At 36.6% G+C, this 19,220-nt stretch overlaps 1 protein-coding gene across 5 annotated transcripts in view; it reads right to left on the minus strand.

The window, feature by feature from the left end:
* The window catches only part of DLG2 (discs large MAGUK scaffold protein 2), a gene marked incomplete at both ends in the record, with an annotated part of 787,463 nt that overhangs the window by 276,264 nt on the left and 491,979 nt on the right, over nt 1-19,220 (minus strand). For all 5 annotated transcript variants that reach the window (XM_082013954.1, XM_082013953.1, XM_082013952.1 and 2 more), the window contains 2 exons: nt 12,893-13,034; nt 16,020-16,164. In XM_082013954.1, the coding sequence (XP_081870080.1) occupies nt 12,893-13,034; nt 16,020-16,164 (287 nt within the window). The remainder of the gene's footprint in view (nt 1-12,892; nt 13,035-16,019; nt 16,165-19,220) is intronic.

Raw genomic sequence — 19,220 nt, forward strand, 5'->3', positions numbered from 1 at the left:
ATGTAGACCAGTTACCCTTAAAAGTAATATGAGATACTTGCTGCAACAGACTGTCCTTAAATAACCTCCTGAGTCTTCACCTCCTCTGTTGCAAACTAGTACTTATCTACAATAGTACCTTCCTACTTTGGAGAACAACCACCCAAAATAAAATAAAATATTAAAAAAAGATAATTACGAAGATCACCCAGCTTTAAATGATTCTTCTAATGCAGCATTTTATCTTGCCATTTATATTTCTCCTCACTGGAAGAAGAAAAAGAAAGAACTTTTATGCGACGGGATCAGCACACCTGGTAAATCCTGTCTCACGTATCTTCTCCAGTGCTGTGACAGAGACAGGTTGTCTTCTCTCAAAGCTTGGGATAAGGAGAATGCTATTTAGAAACAGGTTCTAATGTGCCATTCTGAAAAAATACAGTCAAGGTCACCTCAACTTTTCTTGCAGAATAATTAAGACCCAGACTGAACATAAACATTGAGGCCTTATTTTATGATGCATTAATTCTTAAAATGAATTTAAAAACATGTAGCATGTCATTTAGCATGCTGTAACAAAAGTGTACAAGCTAGATATATATTATTTAAGGACCAACTCACTGTAGTTCGTTTGCAATTGCATTACTTCCAGATATGGCAGGTACGGCTTCAGAGGTTTTGTCTTATTTAAAATAAATACTGAGCAATTTTTGTACTTTTTAATATGAGAAACAACAATGAACTACATTATGGAATTTATTTTGTCCATTACCTTAATTTGTTTTAATATTTATGCAAAAAAATCCCCTTAAAATGCCCTTAAAATAATGAATATTACTGTATACTTCTTGGATAACTGTAATATCTATTTTAATGAGTAATATAAGGCTACTCTGAAAAATAACTAACTGCTGCTGTAACTTCTTATTTAGCAGATCTACTCCCTTTCTGTCTTTAAACTGTTTTAGTGACAAACCTACATTACAGTTCTCTGCCTTTATCAGTGAGCTAAAAACAACGCTCTGTGATAAATGAGAGCAGCAACTGCTAGGTCTAGGTGGACAGCAAGAATTCGGTTAGCAGGAGAATCAGGCATACCACAGCAGAGGAAAGGCAACAGAAAACGTAAGCAGTAGCATAGCTTGGCTTGAGCATGCCTCAGTAGATAATTCAGTCACAAGAGAGAATCAACTCGCTCAACGCCACAAGGTAAGCTTTTAAATTATAGTATGAACAGCGGATAGTCATAAACTACTTTTCCAGCCCCCCAAAAATTGAAAGCTGGAATTGTTCATCAGTGTAGACCTAACTGCAGTGAGGCACATTTTCCACAGAAAGGTATAACGAATCAGTGGAGAAGCTAACAGCAACAGTGGGAGTTAGAAGATTGATCTGACACTGGTTTTCTTTATTTATTTCATAACATTGTGTAAAGAAAACGAATCTTCCTAGTTGTTTGTAGTCCCTATTATTCCTTGCTTGGATCATCACTGTGTTACTGTTTCAGGCTGGCTTTATTGCACAACAGAAGTGATAAGAAAATGGCATTATTAAAACCGTTCTCTCCTCAGCATCATGCAGGGTCCTCAATTTAATTTTAACTTTTTGGTTTCTTTTATTGCAGAATCCTGTTTGGCAGGGTTCAGTTGCCAACACATAGCACATTAAATGTGAACAGTTTCATTTTTGGGATTTTAAAACCTTTTATGATATGGAAAGAAACCAGCTAAGCTCTCACAGCATACTGAGTATGCAGGGCTATAGCCAGGAAACGCTACATTCAATCTGAGAGAAAATAGACTTCACAATGTTACAAGTTTCCAACATTTTTTTTTTTTTTTGTGTAGGAATTTTTAATTGTGCTGAAGTGCAGCAATGATAACTAATACATTACTATTACTAATATAATGTTTCTGGGGACTGTGTAAAGAACGGTCTTTAAAAGTATATCACTAATAAAACAAAAACCAATGGCAAATGAACACAAATGAAACTTTTCCACTTCTAATAAACAGTGATTTTTGTATGTGTATGTCTTTTGACTTCATTCAGTTTCTTGTTCATCTAACCTTCTAGGAGAGCCACATACCTTATTGCTCAATAGGTTTATTTAGAATTGAAAGTTGATTTTATTTTGTAGGTGGTGTCCTGGCAATTCAAATAAGACCAAATCACTCATATGACATGCTTATTTTAACTAAATAAAAGACAGAGAAGGAGTGTGAAGAGTTGGAAGAAAATACCAGAAGTACATTTCTTTCTGGAAATCCTTTTATAATCAACGATTTCTCATTTTTTCCATTGCTGACTACTATTTTCATGAGCCTTGAAGTTTTCCTTAACTGCAAAACAAGTGCTCAAGATCATGGCAATTTTTTTAGTGCAGTAATGAAGAGTAAGGATTGCCTTGTTCCTCTTACCAATACTATTTAAACGTTTCAATTGGATTTTCAAATGAAATGGCCTACAAGAATGCATAAGTATAATTTAGAACCTTTAATATTCTACACGCAATTCCACACTCATTATTCTTAGCCATTAGGAATTAGGAAATTAAATGACTGCTTTAGTTGAAAAAAAATCGTAATGATTTTCTGTTGCAGTAATGGAAAAGGCGGCTGTTTCACACAGGAATGGTGAGACTATCTGACCAAATGCCCCAGTCCCTTGCAGTGACTTTTAGGAAACAGGGCCAGTAAAGAATGACCCTTCCTGCTCAGCTGCTGAAAATCAGTGAGTTAAAGACCATGTAGACCAGAAATTAAATCCAAGCAAATTGTGGTTAGTAGGCCTATCCACCATGAATTTGAGCACTTATCCTCATCCACATTTGAACATTTTTGTATTCTTGGGCTTCACAACACCCTGTGGCAATGAGTACCACAAACCGATCATGTGACATATCCAAAACTCTCTACCTTTGGGTGCTGTAAGCCTACTACTTGGTTGCACATTGATAACATATGGTAACATTTCAAAAGCTTCTATTTTCTGTATTTTAAACTTGGCAATGCATTGTAAACTCCCTGTTTCTGACTCGTAAGAAGTGCCAATAGTAGTTGCCTTCTCTATGCCAAACATACTCTGGTCTCTCTCTCTGACATTTTTTTTCTACACTGAAATTATTTAATATTTAGCTCCACTTGGAAACCATGCTACATCCTTCATCACCTCTGTCACCCTCTCTGGGGCTTTTTCCAGTTGCCTCCATCTTGTATTCAAGACTCGGATGCATCATAGTTTCATACAGAAAAACATTATTTTTTACACTCTTTTCCTTTCCTGTCAGATCCTATTTCCATTCTCAATTACCTTTTTGATTGCTCTTGAGTACTAGAGCTGACAATGTCACAGAACTAACCACAGTCACTCCAAGGTGTCTTTCTTAAGTGGTAATAGCTGTTTTAAGAGTCCATGTTCATAATACATGTAGTATGTACTTAGGGTTATCTTTTTCCTCTGTGCACTATTAGATGTTAGTTATCATTTCTGTGTGTATTATCACTGCCAATCCTACTCTCTCCTCCATAAAAGCACTAAAAAAGATTCTGAAATTTGAATTATTTTACACTATTAAGTAATAAGTTGCTTCCGCTGAATGTATTAGAAATACTCAAATCCTGTCAGGGATCTCTGACAGGGCTGTTTAAATATGTGTGGATTACTCAGGACATAACAATATCTGGTGACTTGACAATAACTAAATTTTTACTTTAACATAAGTTATTCTTCCACGTTAAGGCTTGGGGTAGCAAAATGAAATCTTATGATAGGCAGAAAATTATGCATTTGTAAAGTTTAACAAATAGTTTAAGATAAAATCAGTGTAGCAAATGCATGAGATATAAAGTAGTTGCTTTAAAATTTAGCACCTTCGTGCTTCATGAAAGGGAATGAATAATAACATATAGCTAAGAAATACAACTGTGACCTTTTTTCTATAAAGCTGTTGACAGGTGTTCTACAAGTAAACATTTGGAGATGATAGCATAACTAAATACCGTGCCATGGTATTTCACTAAGGGTCCAGTTTAAAGTTATACAGACAAAGTTGGTTTTTTGACTGAACATTTAATGTGTAACTCAGAGTGTTCTTTTATTTATTTATTTATTTTTAATAATAATTCCTTAGACTGATTGAAGACTAAACCAAGAAAGAAATCCTGTTATGGGACACCGTATTGAATTCAATATAATCATAGCAGGATCGCCAACTTAAGAGCTAGAGCGTGAGAACTCTGCCTTGTGAGAGACGGGGGGTAACCCATGGCAGCAGCAGGCTGTCATCCTCCAGACAGACAGGCAATGCAGACGAACTATCATGACAGATTGCCTGGTGGGATCACGCACACATCATGCAAACCCCAGAAACCTTGGGTTCCTCTCTATTTTTCTAGAGAGATGGCCCTAGCCTGATCCTGCCAGCATCTTGTGAGCAACTGTTCCTACCTGCTTTCTACCTTTGTTCCTTGCCCCAGTCTTGCACAACTATCTATTATCCCAAACTTCATGTCTCACTGCCTGAGGGAGTTGCTGGTTCAGCAGCCCTGAAATTCATTGCTGCTCTTCTCCAGGCCATTTTTCACCACTGCTTCTTCATGCCTCTTCACCCATTTCTCACTTATGTTATCCCTTGTCCTAAATTCCCCTTCCAAATCCCAGTTTTCTTACCTGATAAATACCAGTCTTCCCTTCTTGTGATTTCCATTCTCACACAACCAGTGACAAGTTCTCCTTCATTTTCACACCCAATCTCACCATAATTCCTTGCCAAACACACTCCAGTCTCTTCAATGTTAAAATCTGACAGGACTGGGCATTCAGAGGACAGAACAGAATCACTCCTGATTATGCTTCTGTGTCAGAAAGGACTAGAAGAAGTAAGCAGAGATTAAAACTAGCTTTGGCCATATAATGCTCTGCTCAATCATGCTGGCTTTTTTAAATCTAGTAATCTGATTACAGATTACTGACTGTAATCTAGTCAGTATTACAAAATTGTGAGATGCTCTGATATACCGCAGTGTGAGTACAGAATCTTAAAAAGCTCTACTGCAAAAAAAAAAAAAAAAAAAAATTTTGGAGGATAAATGAGCTCCAGTTTTTCCAAAGACTTACATTTTTGGCATTTAGACCGATTTTCACAAAAGCAGTAGAAATACTATGAGGATTCTGTTTCATCACCTCCCATACTTCAACACCCTGAAGTATGTAATATTTATTTTAAAAATAGTGTTTAAAATAGATATCATCACAACTTTTAATGTAGAATAGAACATGAACCAAGCCATGTAATTATCCCTCCATTCCTTAAATGACCAAGCTGCTATGGTTTAAAACTACATACAATTTAATTTGATAACAACAGTGGTTAATTAAAATTGCTTTAAAAACAATAGATATAATTTACATTAAATTTTAAAGCAAAAAAAAAAGATACCTCTGCTATCGCTATATAAACAAATCCAGCCCCAGGCAAAAATTGAGCATGAAAATATTAACTTGAACCACTTGCCAAAGTTACAAGTGATTTAATAGGAAGAATAAATAAAAGGCATTATCAGTCTTCCCATATAACTAAATATAAAAGCATAAGTGATATGCTGAGTTTGAGTTAGACATGGTGACAAGATTGTTGAGAGCTCACAAATACCTGTCATATTCATATAACCGCATCAGTGTACTTCTATGTATCTTCTACTCGTCACTCATACAGTAACATCGGGTCCAAAACATGGTGTAAAATTCACCATTTGAAAGTTCTACCTACAGCACTTGAAGATCTTCTTAACCTGAAAACATGAGTTTCAATTCCATGTCCACAAAAAACCTAACAGGAAATGCAGCTATCTCCTTTCAGCAAATATACACTTTTAAAACATGGAGAATATTTTGTCAATGGATGATCTAAGTCAACTCATTAAAGATCCCAAAGGAACAGTTTTCAGGACTTATTACTAAAAACTGCAGTTCTTTTTTCTTATTGTTGTGCTTCATAAAACCATTGTCAGAAATAAATATAAAACTATCAGTTACTGGTAAGACACAAACCGTAATATCAGTTGTAACTGTTCAATACTGACAAGTCAAATCTGTATATCAATACAAATTTACAGACATTTTCATAAAATAACCTCAATTAAACTAGCAAGTTTATATAAGTAAACAAGAAAAAGTTGAGGAACGCTACTTCAGGGAAAAAATCCCCTTAGACTTCAACTTAATGGTTCTCCTTTTTCTCCATTCCAGTCCCCAGCACCTCCTCCTCATCCAGAAAATGTTATTTTGCAAAGATGCATGCAAAAAAAAAAAAAAACAACAAAACCCAAACATGCTTTTCACAGCAAAACAGGTAACTCAGCTTTTTCATCCATGAATCTTTAATATCTAGCCAAAGTTAAACGTTAAAGTGAATTTTTTATCAGCTGAAGCATAGAAGTTTGATGCCACCATTTTCTGAAGTTAAAAAGGAAGTATAACTCAAGATGATAGTTCTATATTTTTATGGATCTTTTGCTGATGCTGTTCGTTAAAGACAGAAGGAATGAACATCTACAAGCTACAGGATTCTTATGCTATAATTTCGGTATTTCTGGAAATACGAAGGCAGACATCTGCTAAAGAGTAATTTGTAACTTCTCTCTCAGCTGTATTAGTAGTGAATGTTCCCAAAAAATACTAAAGCAAAAAAATCAATGTTTTTCTTCCTACTATCATAGAAAATTTGTTCAAAATGCATCTCTGTAGGTCATCTCATCCAATCTCATGCTTGAAGCAGGATTATTGCCAACACTAGATCAGATCAGCCATGATTTTATCCAGCCAAATCTTAAAAATATCAAAGGGCAGATATTTCACAACTTTCTAAGCAACCTGCTCCAGCACTACTCCACCCACCTGGTGGTTTGTTTTTTTTTTCTCTTCTCAAATTGAAATCAGAACGTCCAAAGCCAATGCTTGTGGCCATTAGTCCTTCTCTACTGACAAAAGTTTGGTTTCATCATCTTTGCCACTGAGTACTTATAGGGTGCTCTTAGATTGCCCCTTAATCTCTTCTTCACAACATTAAACAAGCCCCAGTTCCTTCAACCTTGCTCTAAACTCCATGTCATTTAAGACTCTCAACATCTGTTGGACCCTGTCCTGTTTTTCCACAGCCTCTTGAAGTCAAAGAATTGGAATTAGTCACAGACTTCTAGAAAATAACTTGTCTTTTCTGCTGGCCATGCTTCTCCTAATATAGCCTAGTATGCCGATTACCTGACTGGCAATGAGAATGCACTCCTGGGTCCATGTTCAGCCTGGCATCTGCTGTGACTTTCAGGCCATTTTCAATGAAGCTGCAATTCTGATGTTTGTTTCATGGCCCGTACAAGTATATGCAGCTGTTCCACCTCAGGTGCAGACCTATTCCTACTGAACTTTATGAGGTTTCTCCTGGCCAAGTCCTCAAGTATCTCAAGATGCCTCTGGAATACAGTTCTGCCATTTGTCACGTTAACCACTCCTCCTTAATTTATTATCCTCTGCAAATTTGCTGAGGGTGCACTCTGTCATGATCTAGGTCACCGATGAAGCTATTTACTGACGCCCAAGGTATCCTGAACTACTCTGCTCAGCACTGACCACCAGAGAGATGTCAGGTGATGATCATTACCTTTTGAGCCTACTGGTTCAGTCAGTTCCCAACCCAGTCTCTTCTTTTAGTCCACTCTTCCTCCGCTTTCAAAGAAGAGTGCTGTGAGAGCTTATGTCAAAAGCCTTACCAAAGTCTGCCGTTGCATGCAAATGAGCATAGCCATGCTGGGAGAAGACTAATGAGCAAGGTGACAGCATATAATCAAGGAGATACCCAAAAGGTTATCCAGAAGGTTTCCAAATCTTTATAAGTCATATCTTCTTTCCAGCTATGCATTAGTTGTACGTCTTTGTCCAACACTTCCTCATGTTTGGATGAGAGGCTGCTGGAAGAGTTTTAAAGGGTGCTCCCTGTGTTACAGCTTCTCCTGCCCACAGAAGAGGTGTGAGAAATACTTTTGCAGCCACTCCCCAGGGCAACTAGTGGAGAAGAGGAATCACCATGTCCCCCACAGCAGAACACAGATGCACATCTGTGGGAGTTATGGCATGGGTCAGGTATGCCTTTGGAGTCAGCTGTGTTTTCACACAGCAAAGAGGCATTCCTGCTCCAGGAAGCACCGGTGCTGTGGCACTGGTTGGTATAGAGCAGCCACTGCTCTCCCCTCATCCATGCAGCTAGTCATTTCATCAGGAAAGGCAACCAGGCTGGACAAGCACATCATTTCCTTTTGGTAAGTCTATGTTGACTATTCCAGTTACCTTCTGGTCCCTTAAATGCCTGGCAAAGATGATATTGAGTACTTCAGTTTTTTCTGTATCATCTGTCATTACATTGTCTTCCCTCCCATTCATCAGTTTTTTCCCTTCATCAAATTTTACCTTCATTTTTGAAAGTAGCACACCTGTAGAATCACTTTTTGTTTTCCTTTATGGCTCTTGAAAGCCTTAGCTCAAATCAATCAGCTTTCTGATTTTGTCATAAAGCAATAAGCCAATGCTTGTTTACATCTTGCATTTTAGGCCATCAGAAAGCTCTTTGCTCAGGCAAGAAAGCCTTTTGCTGCATGCCCCTCCTTCTGCTCTACAGGGTGGTTCATTCCTGAGTTCTCATTAAGTTTTATTTAGAAATCATCCATCTTTCATGGACCCTATGTCTCGTGGCAGCATCCCAAGAGATTTTGCTTAGCAATTCTCCAAAAAGGCTGAAGTCTGCTCTTCTGAAGGCTACAGTCATAACTTGCTGACTATCTTTCCAGACTTCCTTTGAATCATGAACTGAATCAACTCATGGTCACTCTGATCCCAGTTGTTATTTATCACCACCTTTGCCGCTAGTTCTTCCCTTTTTGCAAGCAGCAGGACAAGCAGAGAATTGTTCCTGTTCATCCTCTCTAACAAACAACGTTATGAAATTATCAGCAACACAATCAAGGAATCTCCTGCATTGCCCACACAACACTTTAATTATACTAGAAACTAAAACAAATAAGGACTTACTTGCAGAATTATGATGATTTTATTGATAGAGTTATCTGGCACAGAGCTTTTATCCACTTTTGATCCCATATTCTACTAATCTGAAGTTGTGTTATTACACTTAAATTTTAAAAGGTGACAATCTTCATAAAAAATACAGAAAGGTAAAACTTCCATCCTGAGTGAATTTAAAATGAATCCACAAAACAAAAAGTAAATTATGACCATCACTGACAGCATTTTGGACCAATAATATACACAATTTACAGGAGGTCAGCAATTAAAAAGACAACATCCAGCTTAATTAAAACTTGTGGCTGAAGATGATTTGTTATTTTTTTATCTCTTGTGCTTGGATTAAGTTATTTTTTCCCCATAGTTTTATTAAGTGAAGGTTGTACTGAATTTTTTTCAGATGCATATTCAGTATCAGACCAAAAAAATAAAAGTTTTTATCAACAGAAACACTTCTTTTTGTTAGGCAAAATACAAGTATTTAGGTAAAAAAACCTTAGAACTGGAACAAAAGAAGAAAAACAAGAAAGAAGAGCAAGAGAAAGTGGACAAGTTGAGTTGAATGTTCAACCGTGTAAGGTTTACCTGTAGATTCATTATAGCAAGTTAAAAGAAAGCTTGTCATCAGTCTCACTCACATTGCCTATAGGAAGAATTACAAAATTGCAAAAGCCTCTTACACGGGAGAAGTTACAGTTCCAAATATTTTAGCTGGCACAAATGAAAATCTGACAGAAGTGTTGCCATAATGTGACTGCATGGGTATTAAATTTCCCTATGTGATCACCAGAAAAATTATCCCTGAAAACCTATTATAGCAAGAACCAGGTAGTTTTAATGGATAACACTGCATTAGTTGGCAATCATCTTAATTATAAAAAACTATGTGAGGAAACATAATTATAAATGCTGCCATTAAGGGATCTATAGTTTCCTCTAAAATTATCAATATGATAATTAACTTCCCAAAAGATTTCAAGTCTTTCTAAAGCGGTCAGCAACAAAGACTTTCCAAATATCTTCTTATTTTAATAGTAGACTCATCAGCAAATGTTATGGCATTGCACAGAAAAATTGCATTCACTGTTCTCAGTTTATAGCTGTGAAAATCACTGTGATAATTAACTGTGGCATTTTCAACAGTCCCACTTAAATCAATAGGCAATAATTAGCTACATGGACATTTGAGAAAAAAAGGCTCAACAACGTTCAAGGGTTAAATGGTTTGGTTTTGAAGGACACAGCTTCTTAGTCATTGTAGTCAGTGGAGAAACCTGGTCTCTGGCTCTTGTTTGGGTGTCTCTCAAGTAGTCCTGTATGATCTAAGTCCAGTGAGGAAATGCAGTGGCAAAAGTGCCATTTTTCTTATGACTACATGCATTTTATCCTTGTGCTTTTGTAACCTGGGTATCAGTGTAGCTTATAAACTATTATCACTAATGTAATTAAGTCCATAATAGCCTCCTTTTCGATTGGTCGAAGCAAATACTTGTTTAGAACTATGACATTTCATCTGATTTGCTCTGTTGCATTCAGAGTCTGCTCCTATTACTCAACACCTTTATCTCTGCCAGCACCACATGCCTTCCACAGAAGGTCATGCTTGTAGAGTCAGCCTCTCCTGTCAATGCCACAGAAGACTTTGGATATCAGCCCTTCCTTAGACAACACACTAATCTGGAAAACCAGATAGGATAAAGAACACAGGAGAGGAGTATTTCACAGAATATACACAGCTTTTCTGGGCATTCATTTTTTTCGCCCAATAATACAAAATGGACATTGGTGTGAATACCTCAGTCAGGAACCAGACTGTGTCAGTATTTGGTTTTTACTGTCAGAAGCTAAACCAGCAAAATTAACTTGTTTAAAAACAAACTAAAAATATTGGGATAGGAATACATCTTTCTTCCTAAAAAGATCAAAAAGGCGTACTAATTAATTTCAGTATATATCCTGCTCAATTCTTTGAGCTAGTATGCTTTCTACTGGATATCTACTGAACTAATGGGCTAGGACTGTCATTGCCTTCTCTTCTGTGACTATTTGTGACTATTTATTCTTTTTTTTGTTTTGTTTTTGGTATAAGTAATTAGAAAGTTAAAATCAGCTACATGGAATACAAAGAAACACAGGACTGTCTAAAGATACTTCTTCATTACCTTACAGGTCTTCTAAGTGTTCAAATGGTCTTCTAACGCTCTGTAGCTTTTCTCCTTTTTTAGGATTAATTCCTTCACTTTCTGTGACTTCTTGGTCTCCTTATCTATTATCTACTTTTAAGGTTGCGTGCTTTCGCTGTTTTTAAACTTTGCCAAATCTTTCTCAGTAATAATGGTGCTGGCATGTCATTACAGGAGGAGAAAATTCAGTACTACAAGCTTGTTGACAAAGCTTTCATCATTGTAATGCAGATACTATATTGGTATTCTTCCTACACATAGGCATTTTAGAAATTATGAAGTCAGTACTAGCCCAGATAAAGCCTTGATTTAATGAAATCAATGTTTTAACTATTAATTAAAAAATGTAACTTTTTGGAACCCTTTGGAGAAAATTCATCCTAATTGAATGTCTCATAAGTTGAAGGAAAGAAATGTCAGCTTTGCATCCTCAATCAAAACAAAGGAGAAATTTTTTTAGCCAAGACAGGGAAGCAAGGTGTGTTTTCCACATATTTATGTCCTGATTAAACACTGTATCATGATTTAGTTACTCTGAATCTGTCTGATCCAACAAGTTAAGCAACTTGAGATTTTAATCATATGCAACAAGAAAAATGAAATGCAAATTAGCAAGTTATGAAGCTGATGAATACATAAGTGGATGAGATTCTTTGGCTTGAGATACACAGTAGGTCAGGTTAGATGATCGGAACAGCCCCCTCCTAGCTTTAAACACAATGAATTTATAAATACTGAAGCACAAAAAAAAAATTAATTTCTCATTTTCTGTGGCACTAGACATTATAATGATGGCTCATTTTACAAACTTAACAACTTTTGTCTTCTAAGTGTATGATAGTGCACTTCAGAGAAAAAGGTAAATACACACTGTTTCATCAGTGACACTCAGTGTTGATCTAACACAAGGCATATAGTAGTCACAATTCTTTTGGGTTTATTAAAAAAAAAATTATTAGAAGAAATTTCCAGGGTAATTTTGCTGATAATCCTATCAAAGAACCCCTTTTATAAAGGTATCAAGTGCCACTGCATAAACAGTTTCCTTTTAACCTCTGTGCTCTCACAGAAAACTGTTTCATATTATGATTGCTCTAATGGTTAAGAAACTTTTTCCAGTTTCCCTCCTATGTTTATTTGCAGCCAGTTTATACATTTTTGTCCTTTTCCCGTAGTGTTTTCTCTTCATAACATTTATCTTGCAATGCGTGTACACAGAGCAATTACAGGCTATTTCAGCCTTTCTTTCATTAAACTAACCAAACTGGACCTTTCAGAAAGTACTGTCACGGACAGGTACAAACGCACATACAGTCCCTCCACCCATACATGCAGTGAGCCAGATGAGTCACTGATCCCAAGATCTCCTAGTTGTGTTAAGAAGCACAACATTTTGTTCAGTGCCAGCATTGTTCTAGTGCAGCCATGTTGTTTAGGACTAGTGCAGGATTGCAACCAGGCAACACAGACCTCAGGTCAGCATTCATCCGTGTTATCTTTCTCTTAGTTGTCTTCACACCTGTAACAATTTCAATTCATCTTCCCTTGAACCTGGGTGAAAAGAACTATATGCGTATTGTATTTGAGGTGCATCAAATGCTTTACCTGCGTCCTTTGCAATTGTCATGAAAGGTAATGAACAAAGAGAAGCATCTGACCTGGTGTAGTCGTCCTCCACAAGCATGTGCTTTGGAATGGGTGAGTATCTTCCTGGTGAGATAGGGGCCAGGGATGCCTTGTACTCTAAAGTGCCATTATTTCCAGGAGACAGTATATGATTTTCCATTGGTGGAGAATAAGCTGGTGGTAAGAATAAGTATTTCTAGTTAGCCACTTTCATGTTTGATTAGATGTCAAAAGAGCACTATTTTTTAGTAACAAGAACGTGCCTATTGCTGTAAATAATATCAAAATAGACAATCCTCGCCTAGGAGCGCTTAAAATGTAACAAGAAAGAATGAACAGCTGGAGTTTTCCCGAAAGGTTAATAATAATGATGATAATAATAATAATAATAATAATAATAATAATAATAACAATGGCTCATTTACAGGGATTGACTCTTTAGAGGAGATCTGAATAAGAAAGGACAGTTTGGGAGACAGGAAACATTTTCTTCAACTAGGACTGACTTGAAGAAGGAAATGTAAATAAGATAGAATCAGATTAAAAGCACACTCCTCTTTTTGGCTCCAATATACAGCAATGGGAGTATATAGTAAGAGTTCAATGCAGGATAAGAGCAGGAATCTTATGTATGGCGTGAATTATGCATGGTGAACATTTAAAGCTGTGATCTACTAAAGGTGCCAAAATTCCCAACATAATTGAAATTTCAGTACCAACATAGATGGTATTTAGATCACAGTAAATCTGTAGATTTAAAATAGAAAGTGGATACAGATCTCGTACATATTAATGATTAATAATGAAAATTACAGGACTATGCTGTCTGATTCTATACTGGCTCTGTGGGTTTTGTTATTTGCTTGCTTTTTGCTATTCTGAAGTTACTGGGGATATTTATGACCGGAGAGATCTAATAATAGTTGTACACAATCTCCAGTTAATGTAGTTAGAAAAGGAAATAATAAATAGGAAAAAACAGTAATATGTGCTTCTGCAATGAGCTACGATTAATTTTCTCATGAGAAGAGGACAGCTGAACTTTCTAGTATTAGTTTCAGTCCTACTTTCAGATGCTGAGATACAGAATGTTTCAAAGCAAAATATCTCTACAGGGAAAGACCATTACCCGGTTTGAAATACTCTGAATGTGTAGGTATAATGAAAGGTTCCCTGAGGCCAAATGAATCTGTATGCACCAACAGCCTGGGATGGGCTGTTTCAACCGTTACTCTCCCTCTGGAATTACTTCTGTCTTCTCATATGCTGGTGATCTATAATCTGACATAGTAAAACACACTGTTTCAGAACTCCCAAATTATTATTTTGGAAAGTATTTTAAAGCAGGAGATTGGATAGGGACATTTAGCATTTTTACTTCTTGGGCCTTGCTAAGATACAGACCAGACTGCTACTGAACAACACGATTGCCATCTGTTGTAACATTTGCTAACTAAAGAGGTATCCTCAGCACAGTTGAGTATGCCACCTGACGTGCATGTTACAAAACCTTCCCTTCTATTTTTATGGAGCAGTCTGAATAAGGATGGATTTGGATATTTAGCTTTTCCCTCAACTTTGTCAGTCTACAGTAGCAACACTATAAAAAAGTACAGAAAAATTTAAATCTCTAGCATTTACTGGGAAAATCTGCCTTTCTCAGCCCTTGGTTAGCCTTAAGTGTCCCTAGGATTATTGGCAGGAGATCAAGATGGGTATGGACGCTCTTGCCAAAAATTAAACTGCCATCCAGTTGTTAGATGGTGCAGCTGGTCCCTGTTGGTAGTTGAACCCAAGGCAGACAGTTTTTAACGAATAACTAAATGAAGAAACTGAGATTCAGTAATGAATTGTTTAAACTAACAGGCACCAATGGTATAGAGCACTGCAACTGAAATGTTAAGATGAATGAAAAAGGAATGGCAATGCCTGGGTATGGATACTAGGAGGACTGGCAGGAGGGGTATAAGAAAGGCATGTATTGATAGCACCTAGATTCATCACTAGGTCATCAATACTCAACATAACTACATGTAACTTGTCAGGACAGTCTACACCCAAACTAAAACAAAGATTCAAGCCATTAAGAGATGATGGCAGGAGAGAAAGACTAGATTGGAGCCTAGGATACTCAGACAAAGAGACAGAAGAGAAGCGAGTAAATCCTGAAGACGTGCATAGGTGGGACAGATAGAAGAGACAGAAGATCTTAATTGCTGTCATCTCCTTAAGGGTACAAAAAGCACATCAACTATGAGGTTGTCAACATAAGAAGAAGTTATATGTGTATGATAAGGACTCCACAGCCACCCACTCTTGTACTTGGTCATCTCAAGGAGTCCTGCAATGCACCTGGATGCACGTTTTTCTACTTGAATGCTGGACATGAGCCTAGATGATTTTGCGTGTGTGGATGTGACAGCCTGATTGAAATCAGTTTGTTTTAAAATAGAATCATCTTCCTTTCCTAAGAGATCCTTCACTGAACTTGACTATATTGTTTCAACAACTTTTCCTACAACAGAGTGTACATTGAATGACAGGACAAATAAGGGCTTGGTGCTCAGTGAAAAAACAGGAGATAAACATATGTAAGGTTAATGGACAGACTAAGAATAAAGCAAAGTAGAACAATAATTTAGGAATTGGATTTACACAGAAAATAGGTAAATTTTTGTAAGTAGAGCAGTGATTTTTACATTCCAATTAAATATTTTATTCAAACATGATATATATCTGCCTCAGGCTTTTCACTAGGTTTGTACAAGTTGGTTTGCTGCTTGTTCCAATTTTTTCGTAGACAGAGGACTCCAGTCTACAAATCTAACCATATTTCAAAATATATTTGCATATACTTATTACTCTAATTGTCACAAGAGTTAGAGTTCAGTCTGATCACCTGAACCACAGCTAATTGGACTCAGCACAGCAGTACCTCAGCTAGATTGTTACTTTTGCTGCAAAAATACTTTAGCAGAGTTATATTATTTGCAATATTTCATGAGTGTAGCATACTTAAGTGGCAATAAACATTTCATTTTTGTAGCCTTCCAAGCTGTTTCATAAACTTTAATGGGGTACTTTGGACAAGCTGTGAAAAACCCACAATCATCTGACAAACTGATGTCTCCTACAAAATGAGTTGTAGATGTCACTTACAGTGAGTAATATCTGGTGGGCCATATGGATCGGTCATGTAAATGGTGGTGGGCTTTCCAACTTTCAGATACACTACATCTGATGTGTTCTTCAGTATCGCTACTGCCTCTTCATGGGTAACTTCTTCTAAACTGTAATTATTTACCTTAAAGGAGAAATCAGACAAGTGAGTTGGAATGCAGAAATAGTCATAAAAAATGACATAGCCTTGCAGTTTTCACAATGTTGGGAGAAATGCTGTAGACAAAGAGCACTGAATATTACAGAAGCAGTATTGCAGTGAGATAGAAAATACAATTTTCTTAGCACATGCATATTCAAAGACTAATGTAACAGTATTCATAATATCACAGACTCATAATGGGTCAAGATGGCACTTGGTCTTGTCAGTAGAAAAGTCCTTTATGATATTTGCTCCCAGTATCATTATTAACATAAAACTATATTAAATAATCATTTAATAACTTAATGCCATATCATTTACAGAAACTGCCTATATTATTTGACCTATCAAGATGAACTGTCCAAATTCACCTCTTAGCATGCACGGCTGGGACCTCAGAAATACCTAACACCCCCAAATCTTTCCATCCCTGATACAATGTTGACCATTGAAATAATAAGAGGTACAAAGTGGTATACAGAATAAGGGGCTGCCTATGAGGTGCAGGAAATGGAAAAGGGCAGTTCTGGGTGGGCGAAAAGGGATTTTCAGTGTGAAAGTTTGTCAGTTTTCTGGAAGCACAGGAAAGAGACATTGAAAAAGTACGAGATCATAGTACTAGTTCTCTGCTTTATCGGAAAAGAAAAATACTTAACAAGTGAATGGATAAGACTACAGGACTACAGATTAAATAGGGAAGGAAATAGGCAATAAACCTTGCCTACTTATGCTTTACTCCCAGAGAAGGAAAAATCAAAAGAAAAGTGTCAGAAGAGGTTTATTGTAGAGGCATATAAAATTTATTCACATATAAATCCACTATATCCACAGAATGTCAACAATAAATTGTCCTCCTAAATGGAACAGTGAATGGTTGCTGGCCCAGAAAACATGCAACCTGAATGGAGAAATTATACGATAGAGGAAAGAAGTAAACAAGGGTATAGATACAGTTTTCAAACATCTGGTGTAAGCCAATAGAAATCATAGAAACATAGAATCAGAGAATATCTCAAGTTGGAAGGGACCCGTAAGGATCACCAAGTCCAACTCCCTGTTCCTTGCAGGACTACCTAAAACTAAGCTGTATGACTAAGAGCATCGTCCAGATGCTCCTTGAACTCTGACAGGCTTGGTTGTGTGACCAGTTCCCTGGGGAGCCTGTTCCAGTGACCTGCATTTCATAGTGAACATTGTATCTAAAACGTTTTATTGTGTTTTAAAGTGCCATCCTCCAACTTCTATAGTTACTGCAAGGATTCCTTGTAAAGATAATGCAAGATCGAAGAAAAAGGAGATCCTCAACTAGAGTGTTCCATAGTACGGCTGTAAATCACAGAAAAAGATACATACTTCCTAGGGAATTTAGTATCAGTAAATTATCGGAGACCTGGCAGTGACAATAAGCCAAAGGGTTTGGTAACTGGAAAGAAATCCAGCTATTATGAATGACTGGAGGTCTCTTCATACCTGGACAATTTAATCAACACTAAGAGAGAACGATTGCTATTGGACAGTACTGCTAAACGTAAGCTTTCTGTTTAAACTTTGTTCCTTGTATAATTCTCAGGCTTGGTTTTAAGGTTAATTGAAAGAGATAATGACAGGCATGGTATGATAATTTGACATGAAGAGCAATGATACAACCTAACAATGAGAAGAGGGTTGCTGACACTGTATGCTGTATTTTGCCAGGTATTCCATTTAAATAAAAATCTGATACCTATCTTCTATAAATTTCTCTATTTTTCTTTATTATAAACAGCAGCAGCATACATGAACTTTTAATAAATAAATGGCTTTAAAATTACTAGGTAATAGCAAGAAGTAGTGACTGAAATCAAGCCTTTCTTGTTTATGTATTTCAAAACTGCCAAATACTAAAGATTCACACCTCTGGAAATATGACCACACAGTTATCCTTTACCCTTTCTCCTCCCACGCTGTCTGCACATTGTATCTATCTTGCTATGTTTCATCCTAACTGCAAGCTTTCTGGAGTAAAGAAAATCTCACATAATAACCTCCCCCTATAGTTCTGCTGTGAGTAAATGTTCTTAGTCAAAAAATGACACGAAACAAAATATCATAGCACTGTCTGGATTTTGACTTTTTTAGAGTGTATAAAAACACACTTGGATGTCACAGTTGTGCAGTTGGAAGATAAAAAGCCATTTTAGGAACAGAAAATATAGAATGATACATATCAATTTTCTATTTTCTATTACAGTTTACTTCTTATCTCTCTGACAATAACTTTACAGGACAGGTACTTTACCAATGTTGTGTACAAGTTGTACAAATCTTGAAGTTAAGATAAGAATTAAGGATCAAGCGATTCTAAACTAAGAATTAATGTCTGAGCAGTTATGCATTATGTTTTTCTTTATACACTTTAAGATCCTAGAGATCATTGCAAAGTTTATGTACCATGTTTTCTTTTTCTCTCATTTCTAGTATATGTAAGCTTAAGTGTGCAGAATATTGTGGAAAACTGAAATATGTAGAGCTGGAACTTGGCAGAACTTGAAAGAAGGTTAATGCATGTGTGAAATCAATAGACAAAGGAGAACTTCAGAGGAAAAATGCTGGAAGAAAATTTGAGAAGAAAGGACCCCTCAAAGTAAACAGAGTTCTGCTATAAAAAGTATTCCAGCAACTTATATGAAAATTGCTATTCAAACTCATCCCATATACATATAGAATATTAGAGGTTTCTCATCTCCAGAGAGAACACCTCTAGAAAGGAAGCTTGCTACTAATTAATTTTGTCCTGGATTGCTCAGTTCTCAGAAAGCAAAGAAATAAAGACAAACTCAATGTACATCAAAAGCAAGCAAGCAAGCAAGCAAACACGTTGATTCATTCATGAACACAAAGCTTCTCAGTGGTACCATAACGTCTCTTTTAAATGGGAGCTCTTTCAGAAGGAGATAAAACCACTCTCCTTAGCCATCACTATCATCAATTCAGAATTACAGTATACAAAATATACTATGCATTTCCCAGTTTCCTTCAGAAAGTAGTCTTTGCCTTCG

The sequence above is a fragment of the Phaethon aethereus genome (genome assembly GCF_964289735.1).
Source record: "Phaethon aethereus genome assembly, chromosome: 1".
Lineage (NCBI taxonomy): Eukaryota > Metazoa > Chordata > Aves > Phaethontiformes > Phaethontidae > Phaethon > Phaethon aethereus.